The sequence below is a fragment of the Plecotus auritus genome (assembly GCF_963455305.1).
Source record: "Plecotus auritus genome assembly, chromosome: 6".
NCBI classification, from domain to species: Eukaryota; Metazoa; Chordata; class Mammalia; order Chiroptera; family Vespertilionidae; genus Plecotus; species Plecotus auritus.
In genome coordinates this window covers 75758135-75782649 of record NC_137773.1, presented here as the reverse complement: position 1 = coordinate 75782649, position 24515 = coordinate 75758135, and the positions used below count along the sequence as shown (strand labels likewise).

The window sequence follows — 24515 nt, the reverse complement described above, 5'->3', positions numbered from 1 at the left end:
TCTAGGAAGCCAAAGAATCCCTATTTTTGAACAGCGAGGGTTTGAGTGTCTAGGAGCACCAAGGGTACACATTGAAATAAGCACATCAGTCCAAAGCCACTCAGCTTGAATACACATTACAACAAAAACTTTAAGGAAGCAAAGCATTTTTGAAACTTCAGTTGATAGTCAATTATTTATTAAAAAAAAATCTTTTATTGATTTCAGAGAGGAAGGGAGAGGGAGAGAGAGACAGAAACATCAATGATGAGAGAGAATCATTGATTGGCTGCCTCCTACATGCCCCACACTGGGGATCAAGCCCGCAACCTGGGCATGTGCCCTGAACGTGAATCGGACCGTGATCTCCTGGTTCATAAAGGTCAATGCTCAACTACTGAGCCACTGCAGCCGGCTAATCAATTATTTCATTTAGCAACATTAAATACAAAGAAATTTCATCAAAGTAGAGATATAAACGCAACAAAAGTCCATAATGGCATTTACATATTATTTTTTAACTTGAGGAGAAGTTGATATACTTTCATGATGGAAAGAACACTTTGGATCAGAGTTTGAATTGGGAAGGTTACTACCCTTTTCTGCGCCTTATTTTCATCTTCTATAAAGTTGTAGTAATGTGTCTCCTTCATAAAGGGGATGTAAGCAGGAAGGTAAGTAATACACAGAGCCATTAAAGGGCACACAATAGGTGCTCAAAAACAGTGGCCATATGATATAGTCTACCTGGTGGACTACTTTCATTCTCCTGGTATGTTGAGGGCAGTATGAAGTGGCTGCTGCAAATCCACACATTAACCTCTATGAGAGGGGTCAGGTCTATGAATATATGCAAGTTTGTGAATTATGTGGGGGTTGGATGGGGGGGAGGTAGGGATTTTATTCTCAACTGTCACTCTCACAATTTGGTGGGGGGAGGAGGGGATTGTGGGGTCAACATATGTGAGCCTTGTGTATTGTAGGTTGTTGACCTTGATGTAGAATGTAAAAATCAAATCCTTATACCTCTATAGTTAATGTGTATGTATACTTGGAGGCTTTCTATAGTACTGTTAATGAGATATGGGTGACGGGCTTGACAATTGTATGGAGAGTTCTTTGGTAAATTTCTATACAAACATCTTTTGAGCTGGGGGCTGACTTGCTTTATATACATTTACACACTAGAAGCATTAGAGTAATTGTATCATATTTCATTTTCCTTGTTAGAGAAAAATGGCAACTAGAAAAATGTAAAAATTTGGAAAAAACTCAACGTTAGAAAAAGATTTCAATAGGAAGTCAAATTGATCTTAACACAGGTACCAAATGCTGTATAAATTGTTATATTTTGCTCACTTTACAACTATCTATAAAAGCTAAAATAAAATTTAACAGGGAATTCGGAAAACGTCATCAGACATAAAGGAAGTAACAACTGGGAGGAATTCAGACTTGCCGCTAGGCTTATATCTAATGGACATAAAATTTAACTTGAAAATGCTCTGTTACACCTGAGGTACCTTTTGTTGGGTAATTGAAATGAATCTCAGACTGACTGGTGAGACATTTAGCAGCTGTTTCTGTTTATCTTTGAGTTTCTGAATGAGTTTAGAGTCATTTTAATATTTTCTTTGGAAGATCAATTCTGAGCATGCTGAATTAAAATGGGTATTTTCATGTCACCTAGGCTAAATATTGCAGGGGGAAAAAACCCATAGGAGCAACTTCAGATATTTCTTTGTGTATCTGAAGGTATATGGTGTGCCATAAAAAGGCTTCTGTCACGTTTTAGATACAAAATGCAACTGCACTTTGAGGTACTTGGCATGCTCAAAAGTAAGAGGTGGTCTCTAATATAGCTGTCTCAGAAAAGCAATGAGAAGCTATATAAAATATTTTAGAAACATTCCTGGCATAAAAAAGAATTTCTAATGAGCACATTTTATAAGGCTGAATTTATTTCTAACAAAACCATTTGAACAAACTATCTTGATAGTTTATAGAGAGATGGCTGAGGGAAAAAGAGTATACTTGTAAAATGAGATGGAGTTGTACCCTTCTGGGGAGGCAAATAAACCATTTTAGGAGTATGAATTAAACTCCCTATGTGGTTTTTGTATTTTCAGACAACTATGGAGAACGTGGAGAATGCTTATTAATTAAAACTTGTTTTCTATTTTTCTGTTTTGCCTTATGAACTAGAAGCCCTTGTCTAGCTCCCTCCCACTCCAAATTTCATGTTAACACTTTTATTGCATTAAATTTATGAGTATGCTTAGGGAGAATTATCTTCTTTATAAATTTTCATGTACTCAAGTCTGTTTGTGTGCCCCTCTGTAGTATTTTAACTGTTCTTCATGAGGTCTAGGACATTTCTTAAATTTATTTCTAGTTGTTTTTCCCTACTTTTGTGAATGGTATCTTCTTTGGGGGTTGTTACTTGTATGTATAAAGGCTATTGCTTTCTACATATTTATACAAACACACATTTTGCCCAGACAACTAACTGAATATCTCATTGTTTATAGTTTTCCAGTAGGTTCCCTGTATTGTTCAGGTAGGTGTATGTTGATATTGTTTGCAATTAATGAAAACTTTTCCTCCTCTTTCCAACTTCTTTCTCTCTTACATTATCTCTTGTCTAACTGAATTGCCTCCTATTTCCAGAATAATATTAAATAATAATTTAATGGAAAAATTCCTAGATTTTTCTCATTAACCTAGCTGATGGCTTTTGAGTTGAGAGATATCCTTTATACGAATACATAGCAATATTTTAATCATGCTAAGTATTTTGTTCCAAGTGGATTTCAAAGTTTATCAAATGCCTTTTCTTTCTTTCTTTTTTTTTTTTTTTAACATATTTTATTGATTTTTTACAGAGAGGAAGGGAGAGGGATAGAGAGTTAGAAACATCAATGAGAGAGAAACATCGATCAGCTGCCTCCTGCACACCCCGCACTGGGGACGTGCCCGCAACCAAGGTACATGCCCTTGACCGGAATCGAACCTGGGACCTTTCAGTCCCCAGGCCGACGCTCTATCCACTGAGCCAAACCGGTTTCGGCTCAAATGCCTTTTCTTTACCTATGGCAATGACCATAACCTTTCAGATTTATTATTAAGGTGAATTATGGTAATATTTTATATTACATATTTCAATATTGAAACATATCCATGAAAGCTGAACTTATTTTGGGATAATTAATCTTTGAAAAGCTGTTCTATTATGTAATCTTTTATTATTCTTTAATCTTAGTATTTATAAGTAAAACATGTCTATGTTTGAAATCCTTTTGTGCTATATTGGTCAGAATTTTCTATTAATATTATGCTAGTTTCAGAACTAATTTGAAAGATTTTTTTCCTTTCTGATATTAGAGACACAAAGAAGGGATATTTTTTTTCTGTTTCTTTTTTCATTATATCCTAACTGCCGCTCTATCTTTTTCACTGCCTTGTCTTGTCTTTTGATGAAAGTTCAGCATTTCATATTTTTTACAGAGTCAATAACTTCATTAATATTTTCAAGGAAATTTATAACCATGTAACAACATTTATTTTTGGTGACGTTTCTTCATTTTTCCCCCCTGATCCTTCCTTCTTTTCTCTTGTAGTATTTTTATATGCTACTTTCTTTAAAAATATTATTATTCATCTCTGAATAGGGTGAATTCTTCTTATCATTTGTAGCAGGTAGTCACCCTATAACACAAAATTTGTGTATAAGTAAATTAGTTTAACCTATATTTTCTGCATCCAATAGGGATTGGTTGCAGCAGGGCTGCTCACAGTATCGAGCGTCTTTCCTCCAATCTGCCTCACTAATAGGCTGCTTCCTGCAGATATGGCTTGTTTGGGTAATCTTTCTTTTGGAACTGTCCCCAAATTCCCATTTGCTGTTTCTTTTGTGTGCCAAACTCAATCCAGGGAAGCTCTGGCCACCAGCAATCACACATGTTGCTATTATTTCAAATAAGTGATTATAGGTTTCCTCCTTAAGTTGTGCCAATTACTTGGAAAACGAATGTCTGCTGACTACAAGTAAGAGTTGTAGCTGTGATCATTCCATTGTCCCATGTCCCTGTTGTAACATCATCGAATCTACCTTGACTGCATTGATAACCATCTTTATACATTGTGGATGGGGGTAAGATGTATGGTAATTTGTCAAGGATACAGTTTTTGTTGTTGTTCCTGTTTCTTATTCTCCTTTCTGTTTTGAGTGATCTCTAAGAGAAGATACTACTTTTCCATTTTAAAACTGTTAATATATTGTAATTATTTAACACTCAATTGTTGAACTATAACTATACTTAAATATTTTTTGATGGCCATATACCATGTAGGAAACTTTAGATTTAACTAATATTGTGGGCTTATTATTTCTGATTTTCTAAGTACCAATAATTAAAACCCACGTTTATTCTTGAGATGCTCTACCATGAGGGTAAGCTCAAGAATATTTGGTTTACTGAGCAATGACAATCTCACACAGATGGCTGTTTTCTTGTATGATTAAGAAGTGAACATGATCTCTTCAATGATTAGTCCCTATTGTGTATATTCAATTCTTATTGAGTAATCAGTGCATATTGAAGATAGTAAAAATTAAATCTTACAGGAAATCATAACAAGAGTTGTCAGCCTTCATATTTAATAAAAATTAAATAGGCAGAACTACATTTCCTTTTTAAAGTCGTTTCAGAGAGTGACAGTAGCCACTTTTTCACCAAGGGCACAAGTTCTATTTTTCCAGCTAAGGGAAATTAGACTAACGATTTTGAGAGCAAACCCAAATTCTCACTGTGGCTTTGATATTAACTAAGTTAAAGCCTGTCTTTGCCAATTATAAAATAGAAATTATTTTTTTTTTACTTTGCATTAGTGTTGAATGGGATAAGGAATTGAATTCAATGACCTTTAAGTGCTAACTCATTACTTGTTCTTGTTAGGGGACCAAATAATAGTTATTCCCACCAGAGGAAGAATAGAATGCCCGGAGGTTTGGGACACAGGTAGCTCTATGTAAAGATTTTATAAGTCACAGAGGAAACAGAAATTGTAAGTCATAAAGGGCTAAAAAATAAGCAACCTGTCTATTAAAATCTTAGCCCCTTTAAGCTGTATAGGCTTAATTGTGTGTGGCAGGATTATAAATGGAAACATTCATTTTGTTATGCTCAGGGTGTTTTTCATCTTCTATGGAGCATTTTCTTCCCCAGTCACACCAAAGTAGAAGCAAGTTTTCAAAGAAACCCCAGAGGCTTATTTTAGGACTGATCTTTGTTCTTCACTTTAGAGACTACACAAGATTGGGCCTGGGGGAAGGGAAAAGAAGCAAAAGTGGGAAATGGTCTGTAGACCAGGGTGCAGAGTGGAAGAGACAAGGGAAGGGCACTGAGGCTGACTCCCGGCCTACACCCTCCCCCCCCCCCCCCGCCCCCGCTGACTCATCACTGTAACACGCCATTCAAAAACCCTGGGTCCCTGTAAGCCCCCTGACAAAGGTCAGGGAACTGGGGCACCTGGGTAGGGATGAGGACCAGAAAGGAGAGCCACACCCAGACCTGATCTGAAAGAGGGGGAAACTGGCCTCCTTGCCAACTCAGCAGTGCACCTGCCTCTGAACTTTTCCCATCTCTCATTAGACTGAAACGTTTTGACAGCAAGGACTGAATCTCTGTTCAATCAATTTAATGTGTTAATTATCACTCCCTAGTCCTTCTGTAAACATATGGAATTGTGTTCATATAATGGTGAAACTGGAATCTTTTGCTCGCAATAGTTAAGTTACGTGCTTACCTCAAAGGCAGTGAGTTCATTTCTTTTCAAATGTGATTATGCTAGTTTTCAAAAATTGTAATCATGTAATTTAATTGAATACCACTTAAGCTGATGAAGTACGATTATGAAAAGAGAAAGAATTGTTGGTCATGTCAAAACTAATTCCAGGAGTTGGAAAGGATTGAGTTGTTGTTAAGAAATTGCTGTCAAATTAGATGTGGGCAAAGTAACAAAAAAAGGTTGGGTAAATCATTTAAAACCAGTAGGCTTCTATTACTGCATTAAGATAGCTTCAAAATGTCTTTAGTTCTTATTCCAATTTAAAAGAACCCAAACTGGAACTCATAGTGAATACAATATGGGTATGGTTTATGCCCCCCTACTTTAAAAATATGTTTTTATTGATTTTTAGAGAGAGAAAAAGGGTAAGGGATAGAGAAATAGAAACATCGACGAAAGAAAAACATTGATAAGCTGCCTCCTGCATACTCCCTGCTGGGGATCTAGCTAGAAACCTAGGCATGTGCCCTAACCGGGAATTGAACTGTGACCTCTTGGTTCCTGGGTTGCCACTCAACTATTGAGCAATACTGGCTGGGCAATGCTGCCCTACTCTAGTCCAGACAGTGGACCCATATGCAGAGGGAAAAGCCTTTACCTCTTTCATTAGAAATAAAAGTACATGTATGATTTACTGTAGAGGAAATTCTTAATGTAGTTGTTTTTTGCTTTAATTTCTCTCTACATGTTTAATGGGAGAAATACTCATCTCAATTGTCCTTGATCCAATGGTTTCTACTGGGCTTCTTTGGCATTTTTGTGCAGAGTCTAGCTTGCATGGTACAAAGACTCATGGTAAAGGTTTCTGATTAATATTTATAGAGAGGATAAACAAATTTCTTGGCAACAGAACAAAGTCTGACTGGTTGGTTAAAATCTCTGCAATAAGTAGGCACAGCAATGGAAACATGAATTTCTATATTCTGGGAAGAAAAGGAATACAGTAGTTAAATTGGTTTGCAGTGTGAATTGAGACACATAGGTGAGGCAGGTAATTGATGGAAAGTTTCATGATGTATGATTCAGTGTGTTCATTTGATTTGTGTGGTAATTAGTGGCAACTGTGAACTTGTAGGAGGGGAAAGTAAAACAACTCAGGGAATAAATGAATGAAATGTAGAGATAGGTTAAAAGAGGAGAAAGAATATAGGAAGGGAGGCTAGCAAAGAGGTGATTGTATGTATCCCAAATTATTACTGTGCGTATGCAAATAAAAAATATTCCAGACAATATCGAGGATGAGTAATTGTGGCAAATTAATTCTTAAACTGCTGCTGCAGAGTAAACTCGTCCACAGCGAGAATCTTCTCACATTTATCTTTGAATCTCAAGAGTTTAGCCCAGAGTTGGCACATTGTTGTCAAATAAATGTCTGCTGAATGAATTAATGACTGATAAGGACTAAAAGATGTGAGAAGTAAGTTAAGGTTTCCTTAAATGTTTGAATCTTAAGCTCAATACATGGGAAGGACAATAGCACAAAACAAAGGTGATTATACAGTGTGTTATAATTCCTTAAGAATGGTTTTTGAAATAGGCTGTGTGGGGCTACCAGCTTCGGTAGATTCACTGTAGGACATATGGTCCCCATACTAATCTCATCTGGGGCCATGAACTTCTGTCCAGCTAAGGCTGGTGATCAAGAATTCTTCCTGGACTATGAAATGGCCCAAGAAGTACTGGATCAACATGGGACTATGCTGATAAGCTCCTGGGTCTGAAAAAGGGCAGCCCAAACCAGACGTAATGCTCTTCTACCTAGATCTAAACTTTATGTACCATGCCAGAGAATTCTGTGGAATAGAATCAATCTGCCCCTGGGCTTCAGTCTACATTTGATGGTGCCTAATGAGTGGTTTTTCCTCACTTTTATTTTCTGAGAAGAGTTTTTGGCACTGGAAGGACAGATCTTTTGAAAATCCTGACATTTGGACTTTAATCTTTGGGGAATGGATGTGAAAATACACTCTGGAAAATCACAGACTCCTAATGATTTTAACATTATTTCAGCAACTTAAATGGCAGACAATATTTAAAGATGGGAGTTATCTCTTTTATGCCACACTGTTCAATCTGTCTTGGTTTCCTCATGCAACTCCAAATTGAGAACCTGGAACAATGCCTGACACAAATTAAATGCTCAATTAAAGCTTGCTGAATAACTAAAGGTGGCTTTCTTATCTGAAGCAGCCGGCTTACTTAGCAACATTTGAAGGACAGCTGGATAATGTAGGGCCATCTAGGAGTTCAGATTCATATTGAAACACTAGAGAACAAGTGCATAAAATTCATGCACTGGTAGGGTCCCTAGTGGCTGCCGGCCGGGGCCTCCCGCCCTTCCCCTGTCCAGCTCCACCCCCTGATCGAACTCCCGGACGCACTCCCAGTCAAGGGGACAATTTACATACTACTCTTTTATTATATAGGATACTAACAACTGGGCCCAGTGCAGACAGATCATTTCTCTGGAGACATCGTTTCTTCAACCTATTCCTGAAAATTATACCATTGGCTTATATGTTATGGCATGAAATTTACTCATCTAATCAGATGTTAGAAAAAGGAAGGGAAGATGTTTAGAAAGAAACAGAGTTGTGGAGCACTTTTAACCAAATATTGTTTGACCCCAAACTAAGCCCTTTAAATGAAGCAGAGCTTTCTGGAAACACTTTTATTCAGTGATGGAATCTTATCATCAACTTTGGTGAAATGATTCTTTGGTTGAAAGGTAAACAGCTAGCAAAGATGTCTGATAACAACCATAGACAGAAATCTTTTTAATTAGAGCTTTTAAATTCTAGACTGCAAATACTTTCTATAGTATGGAGTGAAACACACTAGCGGACTCTCAGTTATCCATACATATTTCCCAAACCTTAAGTGCTGACCAGTTTATATCTTATAGTGCTTTACCCTGTAAAACCAATCACAATTTATGGAATATGCCAAAAAACTCAGATATTTGATTTTTCTCTTTAATTTTAAATGGTATCATATAATACCATTTAACCAATATATTGTGTACAATTCTTTAGATTTTTTGCACATGGAGAAAATTCTTCTTGCTTCAAAGCAAATTCTACCTATGCTTTTTAAGTTTGTCTTCCTCATGTTACAAATACTAAAAAGTAGTGACAGGAACCCCAAGGTCATCACACAATAGTGAGAAGAATGAAGGGATATGTCTAAAATGGGACCCTGTAAGACATAGCTGTTGCCAAAGAAGCTGTCATTCCAACCAAACAATCTAGGGCAATTTAGTCCTGAACTTCCAGCACTGTTGCCATGGTTTCTAGACAAAGCTGACAGGGCTGCATTCCAATTATATCCTTCAGAATGACAGATAACTTAAAATATTGAAAATGGGGTAATAAAATTTCAGGTCACCCCAAAGAGATGTGATAGATACATGTGACAGAGAAGTGGGAGGTGCAAGTTTATGTTGGTCTAGAAAATGCTTTTGTGCTTTACAATGCGAATGTATATCCTGCAGACTCTCTGCTGTCTGATAGCAATTTATCCATCATCCAGTTCATTAGTCAAAACCAGGCATTTCATGCTTAATTAGAAAATTTCTTAATTATATTTTAAACTTAAAAAATTCAGTAATTAAGATAATTTAAGAAAAAGAAATCTCTTTAACTCTGAAAAGTAAAAAGAATCCCTTGAATTCTGATGATGGCACAAATAAAGCAAGGCCATTTTTATCTTTGATTTTTCCAGTTGAAGGTATTATTGTAAACTTTGCATCCGGCTTTAGGCAGTATCTGCTAACTAGTGGTATTTTGCCAGGGTCAGCAGAACATTTGTGGCTTTGCTATTAGACTACTCATGTAGTGAAGTCACTTGCCTCTGTTCAATGAAAGGAACCATTAGGTAGAGATCAATGAACTTAGGATGGTTTTGGCAGATATGAAAGTCACATAACTTCATGATCCTGCATCTGTGCAATTAGGCAGGAATGGAGCATTTTAATGCCTAATTGGCACTGGGTAGTTTAACCTTTAAAAGTTAAAAATAATTGAATCTAAAAATATTTTAAAACCTTAGGTCTCAGTTTCTTCATCTGTAAAATGGAATCATACCTACTTCATCTGTAAAATGGAATCATACCTACTTGTTAGATTTGTGATTTTAAATTAGATAATGCATATAAAGCACTTAGCTTTTGGCTCATGTCACTAAGGTACAGGCAAAGGTAGTAGATGCTATTTTTATCATTATGACTTCTATGGTTGTTACATACAATGTGATAACTGTGCAGCTATAACAGAAAAACTCAAAAGACACCTGGTAAATTCAAGGATTTTAAACCATGTATTTATAAAAAGGTTAAGAAAAAAATGTAGCTTATATGTGACATTAGATGTGTTTGAAAGATGATGAAAGAAAAGCACTAATTTAATAAATAGCATTTCAAGGATTACTGCCAGCATAGTGAGATGGAAAATTCTAGATGGCTTGAAGCCTGGAATCATGTCTCCTGAGCATCTCTTTGTGAATATTTATTTTATGACTCTTTAGGACAACAAATCATTTCTATTAATACATTGAATATAGCTGTTACAGTTCTATGAAAATCAGTTTTAATCATTTTCTTTTTATACATCAATTCAAAAAGTTTAACTGGATTCCTGTCTGACTTTTACTATATTCACAATACTTGGTTTTTTTCAGCCAGAGTTGGTTTGATTTCATAATGGCAATAATTAGAAAAAGTTGATTTACTTAATAAGATATTTTTATATGATAAATCCTGCAAGAATCAATCTATCTTTTATATAAATTGTGATAATGATGATGTGAAAAAAGAAAATGCTTTCTTTCTGTTATAAGACTGCTTTTTAGAAACAAAAAACATATTGGTGGTTTGGAGTACACCCTTTTGCACAGTTAATTTTGCTTTGCTTTTATGGTCTTCACATGTTGTGGTAATAATTTTTTCATTTATTTGATATTCTATCATGTACATCTATATGATAAAGCACATAATTTTACTGAGTGTTTATGGTCAAAGCAAATAGATACTTGGGCAATTTCAGAAAAAAATAAGTTTAAAAATTTTGCTTATTTTGGAATTCCATAAAAGTAGCCTTCATTTGTGATTCATATTTCAAAATTACTCTTCTATTATTGAAATTTTGGAATAACTGGTTATGATCAAAATGTGAAATACTATTTCTAGAATAGAAAGGGCAAAAGCTCAAATACATTTGCTTTCTTTCATCTTAATTCTTCTATCTATCTTTCTAAGTGCTCAGAAGGAATGCACTGGTCAGGGGAATACTAGGTCTGTTGGCAAAACAAGTTTCCAACCTGCAAATGGGGTTTTGAATTATTTATATTCTGCATTTCTTTTATGGCATGGCTATGTCTCACTGAAACATTAGAAGAAAGTAGCCTCTTTCATTCAATGGCTGACTTGGGAAGATGGCATGTCTATTTTTGTCATCTCACAACATCTATATATATAAAAGCCTAATATGCTAATTGTCCCTCTGACCGTTTGACCATTCAACCAGTCACTATGATGCACACTGATTACCAGGGGGCAGATGCTCCGACCTGTAGGTTAGCTTGTTGCTGGGGTCCGGCCGATCAGGACTGGGTGAGGTGGGCTGGACATGCCCTGGAGCTCTCCTGCAGTCCCTCCCCGGCCCTGATTGGCCCCGTGGGACTGAGCAATACAGGCCAGACATGTCCTGGAGCCCTCTTGCAGTCCTTCCCCAGCTGGCCAACCTCCTGTGGTCCCTCTCCAGCAGCTGGTCCCAATAGGCCCCGATTGGGACTGGGCGAGACGGGCCGGACATGCTCTGGAGCCCTCCTGCGGTCCCTCCCCACCCTGATCATGCACCAGTGGGGTCCCTCAGCCTGGCCTGAACCCTCTTGCAATCTGGGACCCCTTGGGGGATGGCAGAGAGCCTGTTTTGGCCTGATCCCCACAGGCCAGGCCAAGAGACCCCACTGGTGCACGAAGAATCCATGCACCAGGCCTCTAGTAGGTCATAAAACAAAATAACATTCTATCAGACTTGTAAAAATTATGTATATATAGTGTGAAGAGGATCTTGGTGGCTTACCTTAAAAGAGATTTCATACTGTTCTCCTCCCCAGATTTCTAAACCTGGATCATAGCCACCTAACTCCCAAAACCATTTGCGATTCACAGCAAAGAGACCTCCAGCCATCACAGGAGACCTGTGGAATAAACAAAATAATCTTTAAAGAACAATGAATATCAGGGGCAATGGTGTTTTGCTTGAAAAAAAAAAAAGAAGCAAATTCGAGACATTCCCAGTTGTCAATGGCATGGAACTTTTTAGCACTCGTTTTCTGTAACTGGATTTAAGGTTCTCACATGGTCTGTAAATGCTCTTGGAATTCTCATGAGCATTAAACTCTGCAGTTCAGGTCCTAATGCCACTAATGTCCTGTAGAGCCACACTTCCTCCATATGTTTATCATTAGGGAGAAATATGTGACGATTAATGACTGTTATATTGAGAAATATCTCTCAGTTTTATGGTTTTTCCTCAAAGTGAAAGGGATCTTATCCTATCAGACAGATAAAAGTATAGAAATTGCTGCTGTAGACAATGTCTTTGATTAAATCTCTCAGTACACACTCACCAAGCATCTGCCAATTATAGGTCATGTCCATTTTGCAGACTATCATATAGATAGTTGGACTATAATAACACATCAGAATTAATTAACATGCCAAAGATGGAATTAAACTAGGTCTTTTTAGTTTAATTAATTTAGATTTTCTCTGCTTTTCTAAGAAATATTCCTTTTGGTCAAATAATTTTTCAATATTCTACTCCTGCTAGGATGCATTGTACACATGTTGCTCTATAATGGGATAATTTATACTCAATGGGTCTTGCCCTAAAATATTTTGTAGTTCAAAGGTAGCTCTTGTATTTTGAAATCTCACTATGAGCTGGGCTCTTGGCTAAGAGCTTTATCCCATTCCCTTGATTGATCCTCATAGCAACCATACAAATATCATCCCTATGTCCTGTCTGAAGAAAGAGGCAGAGAAGTTAAAAGCAGTGCCCAAGGCTGAATCTAGTGTGTGGTGGCCCTGGGACCAAGGTCCTCTGATTTCAAAACATTTGAGCTCTTTATCACACAGTTTTCTTTCAATGTTTGGTGGTGAAGAGAGACAGCTACATAAATGTAGATATAAAATAATTAGAGAATACCCTATGCAGACGAACATTGTCAGCACAGTTTTTGTGAGTTTTGAAAAAGTTTTTGAAGCAAAGGATCTTTATCAATAAGAGTACAAGACATTAAATGTTGAAGATATACATTTTAAAATATGTGTACATATTAGACACACCAATTTACAGGCCCACTGAAGACTTGCTTTTGGTAATGTTTAACGTAGCACTTGAATTTAAACTTGAATTTAAGTGCATTATATATGTCAATGACTTTGCATGTTGAGATGGTACTTAGACTACTTCAATTAAGAGTCTTTTTTTTAAATGTGTAGTAAACTGTATGAAGATGGAAATATTACATGGCAGGAAGAGGGATTTATTTTTCTCCTGAGAAGTGAGCAGGATGAAAAAAAAAATAACATAAAGAATCTCATGCAGTTTTTTATTTTGTTTGAAATAAAAATCCTAACCCAGTCTGTGTTGCTCAGTGGTTGGGCATTGACCTATGAACCAGGAGGTCATTGTTCAATTCCTGGTCATGGCATATGTGTGGGTTGTGGCTCCATCCCCAGTGTTGAGAGTGCAGGAGGCAACCAATCAATGATTCTCTCTCATCATTGATGTTTCTATCTCTCTAACCCTCTCCTTTTCTTTCTGAAGTCAATAAAACTATATTTATAAAAAAATTCTAGAATCAAATGTTCCCTGTTTCCAGCAGCCTAATCTTTTTCTGTTTTCCATGCACTGAATTTTAGAGGTGAATTACAACTGTAGCTGGAACAAATTGGGACTGTAACATGTATTGGGTGCAGCTCCCAGTGGACCCATTACTACAGTGTAACCTTTACTTTGTAGGGTTTGGGTGTAAGTGATCAGGCATTCTCAATCTGAACCACAAATAGAAAGATCTTAAGTCATATAAATATACTAGAGGCCCAGCACGTGATTGAAATTGTGCAAGAAGGTGCCCTGCCTCCCGCTGTGTGAGGAGGCACCTCTTGCCGTGTGAGGAGGCACCCCGGCGAGCCACCACGGGAGTCAAGCTGGACCGGTGCCACAGGCGGCTGGGACCTGTGCCTGACTGGCGCAGTGCTGGCTGCCGCAGGAGTCAGGCCTGTTTGGTGCCATGGGCAGCTGGGACCCGCACCTGACTTCCTCCCCAGGCCCCCCCCTGCCTTCCTGCCTGTGTCTGCTCTGGGGCTGCCCGAGCCGGCGTGGTGGCTCGACCAGCCCCAGGCCCCCTCAGCCCCTCTGCCTATATCCGTTCTGGCTGCCAGAGCCACCATGCTGGCTCGGGCAGGGCCCCCTGTCTCTGTCTCTGTCTCCGCTCACCTGCGCACGCAACCTCCTCCTGTCCGGTCATGACCCGTTACAGCGTCCCAGCCTAATTTGCATAGTATATCTTTATATATATATATAGATAGATCATGCAAAATAGAAGTCCAAAGTGAATCAAAATTTACTGTACAAAATGAATATCGAAACTAGAATTATCATAGATACAGAATTAATATAGATACTGGGCAAGATAAAGTATTATAGTGATTTTTGTAGTGTAAGTAATTTGTTGGAAATACAATATCTTGTTTTCTTAATCTATATAATAAAAACCTAATATGCTAAGTGTCTGGTCTTCTGGTCGGTCATTCAACCAATCAAAGCATAATATGCTAAGGTCGCTCAACTGCTTGCTATGACATGCATTGACCAGTCCGGCCTATTGGGATTGAGTGAGACGGGCCAGACATGCCCTGGAGTCCTCCTGTGGTCCCTCCACAACTGGCTAACCTCCCGTGTCCCTCCCCGACCCTGATTGTGCACTGGTGGAAACCCCCCTTCAGAGTACAAATTTCATGCACCGAGCCCTCTAGTAAGTTTATAAAAAACAAACCATGCAGCATGTTTTAGATTAATTGTAGAGAAAATAAAATACATTCAAATGGATCATTTTTACCAGGCCCAACTAAATTAGTGTTTCCTATATATATATTTTTAAAGAGAGAACATAATCTTTTTAAAAATATATTTTTATTGATTTCAGAGAGGAAGGGAGAGGGAGAGAGAGATAGAAACATAAATGATGAGAGAGAATCATTAATCGGCTGCCTACTGCATGAGCCCACAACCCAGGCATGTGCCCAGACCAGAAATCAAACCATGACCTCCTGGTTCATAGGTCAGTGCTCAAACACTGAGCCACGCCAGTCAGGCAGTGTACCCTATATTGATTAGTATGAATGACAGATAAGAAACAAGCCTTTGATTTATTTATGTATTATTCATATTTGTTCATTAATCTTTTAAATATCATAGTTAAGACACAGTTGACATACAACGAAGTACACATTTTAAAGTGTACAATTTGGTAAGTTTTGACTTATGTATGTATATCCCTGTGTAGCCACCGCCATATTCAAGAAAAAGGACATATTTACCATTCCAAAAGTTTTCTTATTGTAATCCTACCCTCCACCCTTTGTTCATTCCCTTCCTGTAGGCAACCACTGATCTGCCTTCTGTCACTATAGATGAGTTTGCATTTTCTAGATTTTTATACAAATGAAATCATACATTATGTACTCTTTTTTTTTTTTGCGGGGGGGGTCTGACTTCTTATATTTGACACCATTGAGAGTCATTGATGTTGTAATATGTATTAATAGTTCATTCATTTTTTTATTGCTGAGTAATATTCTGTTTGCATGAATAGATCAGTTTGATTATCCATGCACCTATTAATGAACATTTGGGTTGTTTCCAGTTTTGGACTATTACAAATAAAGCTGCTATGAATTTTGTGTAGTCTTGGTGTGGACATATTCTTTTATTTCTCTTGTGTAATGACTAGATCATATACGTTTAACCTTCTAAGAAATTGCCAAACTGTTTTCCAAAGTGTTCGTATCATTTTATGTTTCTGCCAGCAGTGTTAGAATTCCAGTTGTTCCATATTCTCTTCAATAGTTGATACGAACAGTCTTTTGAAGTTTAGTATTATAACAGGGATATAATGGCATCTTCCTATGGTTTTGTTTTTCATTTCTATAATGATTCATGCTGTTGAGCATATTTGTGTCATTTCTCTTTTTTCTTCATAGTCAGTCTGGCTAGAGGTTTATCAATTGTATTGATCTGTTTAAAGAACTAGCACTTGGTTTAATGGATTTTTCCCTAATGTTTTCCCTATTGTTAATGGATTTTTATCAATTGTGTTGATTTGTTTAAAGAACTAGCATTTGGTTTAAAGGATTTTTCTCTATTGTTTTATATTTCATTGATTTCCCTTTGGTCTTTATTATTTTAATTCATCTACTTACTCTATTTAATTTGCTTTTTTTTCCTAGTTACTCAAGTTGGAAGCTAAGATTATTGATTAGAGACTTTTCTTTTTTTCTAATGTAGGTACTTAATATTATAAATTTCCCTTAAGTCTGCTTATCAAAATCCTCCACATACAAAAATGATAAGTAGTATTCCAATTTTCATTATGTTCAAAATAATCCCTAATTTTTCTTTTTCTTTTTCAAAACCTATGTTTTATACAGAAGTATATAATTTAGTTTCCAAGTATTTGGTGATTTGTTTAAGATCTTTCTGTTATTGATTCTCATTTAATTCCACTATGGCCAGAGAATATACTTTGTATAACTTGAATCCTCTTACAATATACTTTGGAATGGCTCAGAATATGGCCTTCTTGGTAAATGTTCTACATGTGTTTGAAAAGAATGTGTATTCTGTTGCTGTTGAGTGGTGGTCTATAAATATTTATTAGGTAAAGTTGGTTGATAGTGTTCAAGTCTTCTATATTCTTATTGATTTTCTGTCTCCTTGTTCCATCAATTATTGAGAGAAGGATTGAAACATATGGCTATGATTCTGGATTTGTTTATTTCTTCTTTTTGTTCTATCAGTGTTTTTGCTTCATGAATTTTATAGTTCTGTTAATAGGCATGAAAGTTTAGGATTTTTATGTGCTCTTGATGAGTTGACCTCATTATCATTATGAAAGACTTTTTCTCATCCCTAGTAATAATCTTTGCTCTGACATCTACAGGGTATCCCCAAAATATGTATACACACATTGTGAATAATTTAAAAAAATTATTAGAATACATTTAATGAAATGTATTTATTAAAATAGACTTAATTTTCAAAACTGAGCTATCAGCTGTTGAAGTGTATATACATTTTTGGGACAGCCTGTATTTTGACTTAATATTACTGTAACCACTTCTATTTTCTTTAGGTTTATATTATTTAAACACTAGTATTTATAACTTTTTATATCTTTTTACTTTAGTTGTTAAATTAGTGTGTCTTTATATTTAAAGTGTTTTTCTTCTAAGCAGCATATATTTGCATCTTGCTTTTTTACAATCTACTTTTAGGTTGTTTTCTTTTAATATGTTTTTATTGAATTCAGAGAGGAAAGGAAAGGGGGACAGAGATAGAAATATCAATGATGAGAAAGAATCATTGATTGGCTGCCTCCTGTATGTCCCACACTGGGGATCGAGCCTGCAACCCAGGGACATGTGCCCTGACGGGGAATCGAACCGTGACCTCCTGGTTCATAGGTCAATGCTCAACCATTGAGCCACGCCAGCCGGGCCATTTCTCATTTCTTAATTCTTTTGTTTTGATCTACATTTCCATCTGGAATTACTTTCCTTCTTCTAACATTTCTTGTAGTGGGAGTGTAATGGTAATGGGGTCTTTTATCTTTTGCATATTTAAAAACATCATTAAAATATCTTTAAAAAGTGTAGATGGCTATTGCTAAGTTAACAGATTTTTTTTCCAGTCCTCTAAACATGTTGCCCACTTTCTTCTCACTTGTATTGTTTCCCATGAAAAAATGTTATTTTTATCTTTGTTTTCTTTTCTGTACATAATGAGCCTTTATTCCTCTGGTTATGTTAAAGATCTCTGTATCATTGAATTTTATTATGGCATGACTTGGTATAGTTTTTTCTACTTGGAATTAATTGAGTTTCTTGGATCTAGTAGATATAGTTTTCATTTTGATCATTATTTCTTCCATTATTCTTTCTGCCCCTACTTTTCTTTCATATCCTTCAGAAACTCCAATTACACATTTTGTTCATTTTATTTATTTATTTTAATATATTTTTATTAATTTCAGAGAGGAAGGGAGAGGGAGAGAGAGAAACATCAATGATGAGAGAGAATCATTGATTGGCTGCCTCCTGCATGCCCCCTACTGGCGATCGAGCCCACAACTCAGGCATGTGCCCTTGACCGAAATAGAACCCAGGACCCTTCAGTTTGCAGGCTGACACTCTATCCACTGAGCCAAACTGGCTAGGGCTAGGGTAAATGGCTTTAAAACATGGAAAGAAAGGGGAGTGAAGGATGGATTTGAGGCTAAAAAAGATGCTATACCAAGGCCCTGTGTTGGGAAGAAGAATAGTAACAAGAAATGGAAGAAGGCCTGTCTTGCATGCAAAGTGCCCAGTGTCACACACACAGAGTGGGTGCTAAAAGTTCCACTGGTATATGAAATAGGCATTGTCAGTATAGCACAATAAATTATTAATGAACTAATCACCATGTATTCTTTCCCTTTGATCGTCACCACCATTCTCATTTCAATCACAAAGCAAGCCAGGACATCAGCCTCAGTCATTTCTGTAGTTGGACAAGAAACTATTAAAAGACTAATGGAAGCTGCTCCTTCTATTTTTTTAAACGTTTTTATTTATTTCAGAGAGAGAGGGAGAGGGATAGATAGAAACATCAATGAGAAGAACATTGATTGGCTGTCTCCTGCATGTACCCCCCACTGGGGATCCAGCCCACACAACCTGGGCATGTGCCCTGCCTGGGAATGGAACCAGTGATACTCAACCACTGAGCAACACTGGCCAGGCAATCCTATTTTTAAGGGAGCCTAAGAAGCCTGAAGAGATATCTCAGAGAGAGGGGAGAGGGAAAGGTAGACTCCCCATCAGAAGCTGTCAAGTGCTAGAGTGATGGAGTCCCTCACCCTGCTCTGTGGAGGGGCCCTTGGAGATGTCAGTGACCTCCTGTGTGGAACATGTAGGGAGGCTATACCCACACACTGAGACTCTTGACCTTGACAAACTTTATTTTGTATAAATTGGCATAATTTCTAGATTTGAACATACCAAGTGGCTCGGGCAGTAGGGGTCTTGGTGGCAAACACTGTGAACTGACAACTACAATCAGGATGACAACTTTGATAATTTGGCCCAAGTAAGATTCTGGAACCATTGCCCTCTCTGAGAAGAGGGAATTGCTATGAGAAGACAGACTGAATTTCCTACTACTTTGGTGAGGAAAACTCAAAGTTGGATTTACGTAGCTCTGAAGAAAATTTAATGCTGTGAAATTTCATGCACAACTGAGTTTATGGATTGAAATTCCTACCTCACCATACAAATATGAGTTTACTATTATGCAATTTTGCACTGAAGACAAGAGAAGAAAAATGACTATATTTCTCACATATTAAGAGTAAAAAATGTTAAATGTGTCACATTATTTCCCCCTCAGTGTAAATGAAAAAGAGCAGTTTATTATTTTTAGCATGTTCTTCTGCTTTCTGTTTTCTATTTTAAAAATATTAATTGCTTGAAACTCTCCCCATTGGCCCCATTTCCCACATTCTCTCATTTATCTTTATATTCCTGGCCCCCCTTCCCAAAATTCTTGCTGGTTTAGCCTGGGAATGCTAACACACTGTAGACATGTTAAATATTGGCTCTGTGTCCATGAAACTGTCAATATATTAATGTACTTTATGAGTATCACTCATAATATCACAAATCAAGTTTTGAGTTTTGCCATTAAAAAAAGCCTGTCATCCTTGGGAGGCCTTTTAAAATTAATGAAACCATGAAGCAAGTTCCTATGGAAGATTCTTTATTCTTCAGGTCATAGAACTATAACTTTCCTAAACTTAATGGAAATCATTTTTCCCCTATTTTATATTAAGTTTATTGAACTGGGTAATAAATATGCTCTCCTCTTTATTTATGGTAGACTAGTTTATTTTTCTACATCAATTTTTATATTCTAAACTTTGCTGACTTTAATTCATGAGGCCATAATGTACAGGTGTACTAGCACCATTCTTTATTTTGAAACACTCTTCATGTTCTCATTTGCAAATGTATTTTTCAAAGGGTATATAGTTGGTTGTCTTTGCTAACCCAGGATATAGGTCTAAATGCTTGAAGCCTCATCCCATGATTCCCATGGCATTATAAGGAATTGCTGATCATCCTAATACTCTCCATTTCACATATTCACTCTTTTCCCCATATATGAAAAAAATGGTGGAGTTAAAAAAAAATAAAAAATTTCTCTAGCAGATTTTTGCCTAGCTTCTTGCATTTTCTTGCATAATAAAAAGTGTTATTTTAAAATTTAATACAGTTTATGTGTTCTTTATTGGTTAGAATAATAAAAAATATCACATTGAAAAAATACACGAAAATATCTTTGGTCCAGAAATCTAAAAGAAACTTCAATCTGGCCTCTTAGAAAATAATTTGGCTCTCAATTTCCATTCATATTAGTGGTACACAAGAGAATCCTGGACATGTGGGTTGCACTGTGAATTTGATCAGTAATAAAATGGCACAATCAACCCAAGTCAATCAACACAGAGATGAACTACATAATTTTCAGTTATGTAACTAGCAATTTTTAGTTGGCCCATGACTCCAAACAATTTCAGCTAAAATATAATTATTTTCAACTAGAATTCAATTATTGATTAAAATGATAGTACACATTAGAACAATATTTTTTCTAACAATTTTGTTCTAAGTATTCAATCATTACATAATTAGAATTTTGAAAAGGCTGGCTAAATAACTACAGATAAATTCAATTGTATGATTTATGTTGCAAAAAAAAAAATCACCTTTCTTTTTGGTATAATTTCCTGACTTTTTATTGTGTACTGAGGACTAGAGGGATGAGGGAGGAATGTAAGTCTTTGGTATGCAAGGATGTGGTCCTCCCAAGGGCAAAGAATGAAGTAGATGCCCAGTTGAGAGAAAGGGGTCCTCTTTTCAAAGCCAGGATGTAAAAGGAATTAAAGCCAGGAAAAATTTAATTCCAATCATAAAAAGCTAAGTTTTCTCCTGACTCATCCACCTTGGCGCTATGGATGCTTAACGGAAGAAATGGCTCTGATAACATACAAATGGAAAAGAGCAGTTGTAAATAGAGAGTTTTAACACTGGGGACCCAGGCCTAGCAGAGCGCAGTAAACTGAGCTTCCTCTCTACTCTCTGCTGTCTGAGAAGTCCCACGGCACACATGACTGGGATCTATGCCTTAGCATAGCGTACTTCAAACAGTTTCATCTCATGGCACACACAAACTAATTACTACAAGTCTGTGGCAAACCAAAACATATATTATACCTTTTGCCGATCTGATGAAAAATAGGCATCATTTTGATTCATTTACACCGTTTGATTGTTTTGTATTGTCCATTGTCACTTTTTTTTTTTTGACAACCTAAGGGGAAAAGAGGTCACTGCCCCTGACTAAATGATCAGACACTGCATGTTTTAAAAATTCTTGTGGCACACTGGTTGAAAATCATTGCCTTAGCATCACTGATCATTGCACTTCACACTTTTCCCACTAGGCTGCACCAGACTGCTAAACTTATTTTTTTAATTTAAATTTTTATTTTAAACAGGAGCAAGTGGCAGCAGAGATCTTTCTACTTTACTTGGACTGTATCCTAGGAGTGAGGGGTTCATTGACTTACCAAGTAGAAGATGGTCTCTAAACATAGCACAAAGAACAAAATCAGGATTCAGGGGTCCTCAAACTTTTTAAACAGGGGGCCAGTTCACTGCCCCTCAGACTGTTGGAGGGCCGGACTATAGTTTAAAAAAATAACTATGAACAAATTCCTATGCGCACTGTGGGCCCGGGACGAGTTGGCTGCTAAGCAGGACAGGCAGCGGCACCTGGTGGGCCGGATAAATGTCCTCAGCGGGCCTCATGTGGCCCGCGGGCCGTAGTTTGAGGACGCCTGGAATGTACTAGTATATGGCATTATGCTAGACTGTAACAATAGTGGTCCCGGTGATTCCTGGCTTTTTGTATCTGTGCCCTGGTGTGGTACATTCCCACACTGACTTCCTTAGCCATGTAACATTGCTTAGTTCAGTGGTCGGCAAACTCATTAGTCAACAGAGCCAAATATCAATAGTACAACGATTGAAATTTCTTTTGAGAGCCAAATTTTTTAAACTTAAACTTCTTCTAACACCACTTCTTCAAAATAGACTCGCCCAGGCCATGGTATTTTGTGGAAGAGTCACACTCAAGGGGCCAAAGAGCCGCATGTGGCTCGCGAGCCGCAGTTTGCCGACCACAGGCTTAGTTGATCTAGATAAATGTGGTGTAAGCAGAGGCCTTGCCCTTGGGGATTGCACTCCCTCCTATTTCTACTAGATGCCTGCTGCCATGTGAAGGAGCCTGGGCCAGCCTGATGGAGGAACATGGCCCAGCTGACAGTCAGCACCCACTGCTAGATATGTAGCCTATCTTAGACCCTCTGGCTCCCAGTGAGTCACCAGATGACTCCTGCCACATTCGTGACCTCGGGTGTAGGTTGACCTGTTTGTTTTGCTTGAGACTGACTGTCCTAGAGGCTGGACTCTCAGTGTTAAAACCTGAATGTCCCAGGCAACCCAACTCAATTGTTTTTGCTACTTACGTGAGACCAGTGGGAGAACCATTCAGTGGAACTTAGACTAAATTTCTGCTGCTCAGAATTGTGAACCAGCAAAATGCTTGCTGTTCCAAACCACTAAATTCTGGGGTGGTCTGTTATACACACATAGACAGCTGATAACAGATATCATTTTGAATTCCAAGCTCTTAAAGAGGATATATTATAACAATTTCATTATGCTACTGTTAAGTGATAAGAATTCTTGATAGAGACAGGATTTTGGTGAGTTTCCTAATTTTTAAGGTCTGCCTGACATAGAATTATTTTTTTAGGTGTTTTAAACAAGTTATCTCCACTAGTACCCTGGATATTTTGCAATGCATAACTGCTTTTCATAGCTCCTCAGAGAAAAGTGAAAGCCTTTCCTTAGGAAAGAAAAGCTTTCTATTTTTCTAGATTTACAAATGCAAATGTTAATGTTTAGAAAAAACTGGTAGAAAAGGAATCAAGGCCAACTAGTTATCCAAAAGCAGGTGGCAGGATTATGACTCTTCAGCTTTTTGGATACAATGAGGAGAAAAACAAAATGATAAATTATAGCACACATTTTGTACTATTTTGTGCCAGGATTTGTAATTTTGTTTTTAATCACAAACATAAACACATGTAATACTGTGTAATGATTTAAAAGGTTTTATAAAATCGAATATGCTTTTTGCTGCTTACTTCATACTTAGCATAGTGCAGACCACCCTGTGAATGCATCTAAAGAGTTGATGGAGGAAGGAATCTTACGGATGTCAGCACAAATTATATGGGGCATTAAACCAGACAACAGCCATAAAGATCATGTGATGGCCTTGGTTTGATGTTCCAATTAAGCTGGTGGTTCTGAAGTTTCTCAGGCTCCTACTGTCTTTATATCTTCAGTGGTTGGCACTGATCTAACATGAGACGAAATAGAAAACCCCCGGTGTCAAAAGGCACATCAACAACTGGCTCAGTGGGTACAGGAGGAGAATGGACAAAATGTGCTAAATATTCCTTCAATCTTAGTCTTCTGTTATGTGACTAACATGTTGTGTCTTCGATAACTCTTCTGAGGTCTAAAATGTGTGTGTGTGTGTGTGTGTGTGTGTGTGTGTGTGCGCGCGCGCTGCGCGCGCAAGTGGAAGGCCAACCAAGAATGAGGAACAGATTGACTATTCCAAAAATACCTTTCTTTAGTCCTACAGTGAGTGGATGGATGGATTCCCCTGTGTGTAATCCTGCCCTTTACGTAGGTGCATGCTAAACAACATATAGGGAACACCTATACCCCAATCCTCAAAACGCAGAATATATCTGGTCTCCCCCAGTGAAATCTCTTCCAAGGAATTTTGGGGACATAGAAAGTATAAATGTGACAGCTTATTTTCTTAAGTCACTTCCTGTCCATCTTTCTCTCTGAGCTGTGTGAGGGATCAGAAACTTGGCTCCGAGTTTCATTTTGGATTTCATTTTATATTCCAAATTATGTCCTCAGTAGAATCATCCTGAAATTCCTATTGGGTTTATTCATTTCTAAATGGCTACAGATCTTAATCATAGCTTCATATTACACATATTATAGTTTTAATTATTTATCCTCTCCTCTTGCAATCTAGATGCCGTACACACACTCTCCCTGCCTGCAGGGACAAATAAGGTCATGTCAACACTAAATAATCAGATTATAGTGGTTTTTCCAAACGACTTTGGGTTCATCTGTCATCACTCTCCTCCTGCCCACTAGAATTTTTCAGTTCTCTGTGCATCCCTAGAGATGT

General features: G+C 37.3%; 1 protein-coding gene across 1 annotated transcript in view; it reads right to left on the bottom strand.

Annotated features, from left to right (window-relative positions):
• GALNTL6 (polypeptide N-acetylgalactosaminyltransferase like 6) overlaps positions 1-24515 on the bottom strand; it is a 1018136-nt gene that overhangs the window by 109260 nt on the left and 884361 nt on the right. Inside the window, exon 8 of the mRNA XM_080673354.1 lies at positions 11910-12027. Within this exon, the coding sequence (XP_080529480.1) occupies positions 11910-12027 (118 nt within the window). The remainder of the gene's footprint in view (positions 1-11909; positions 12028-24515) is intronic.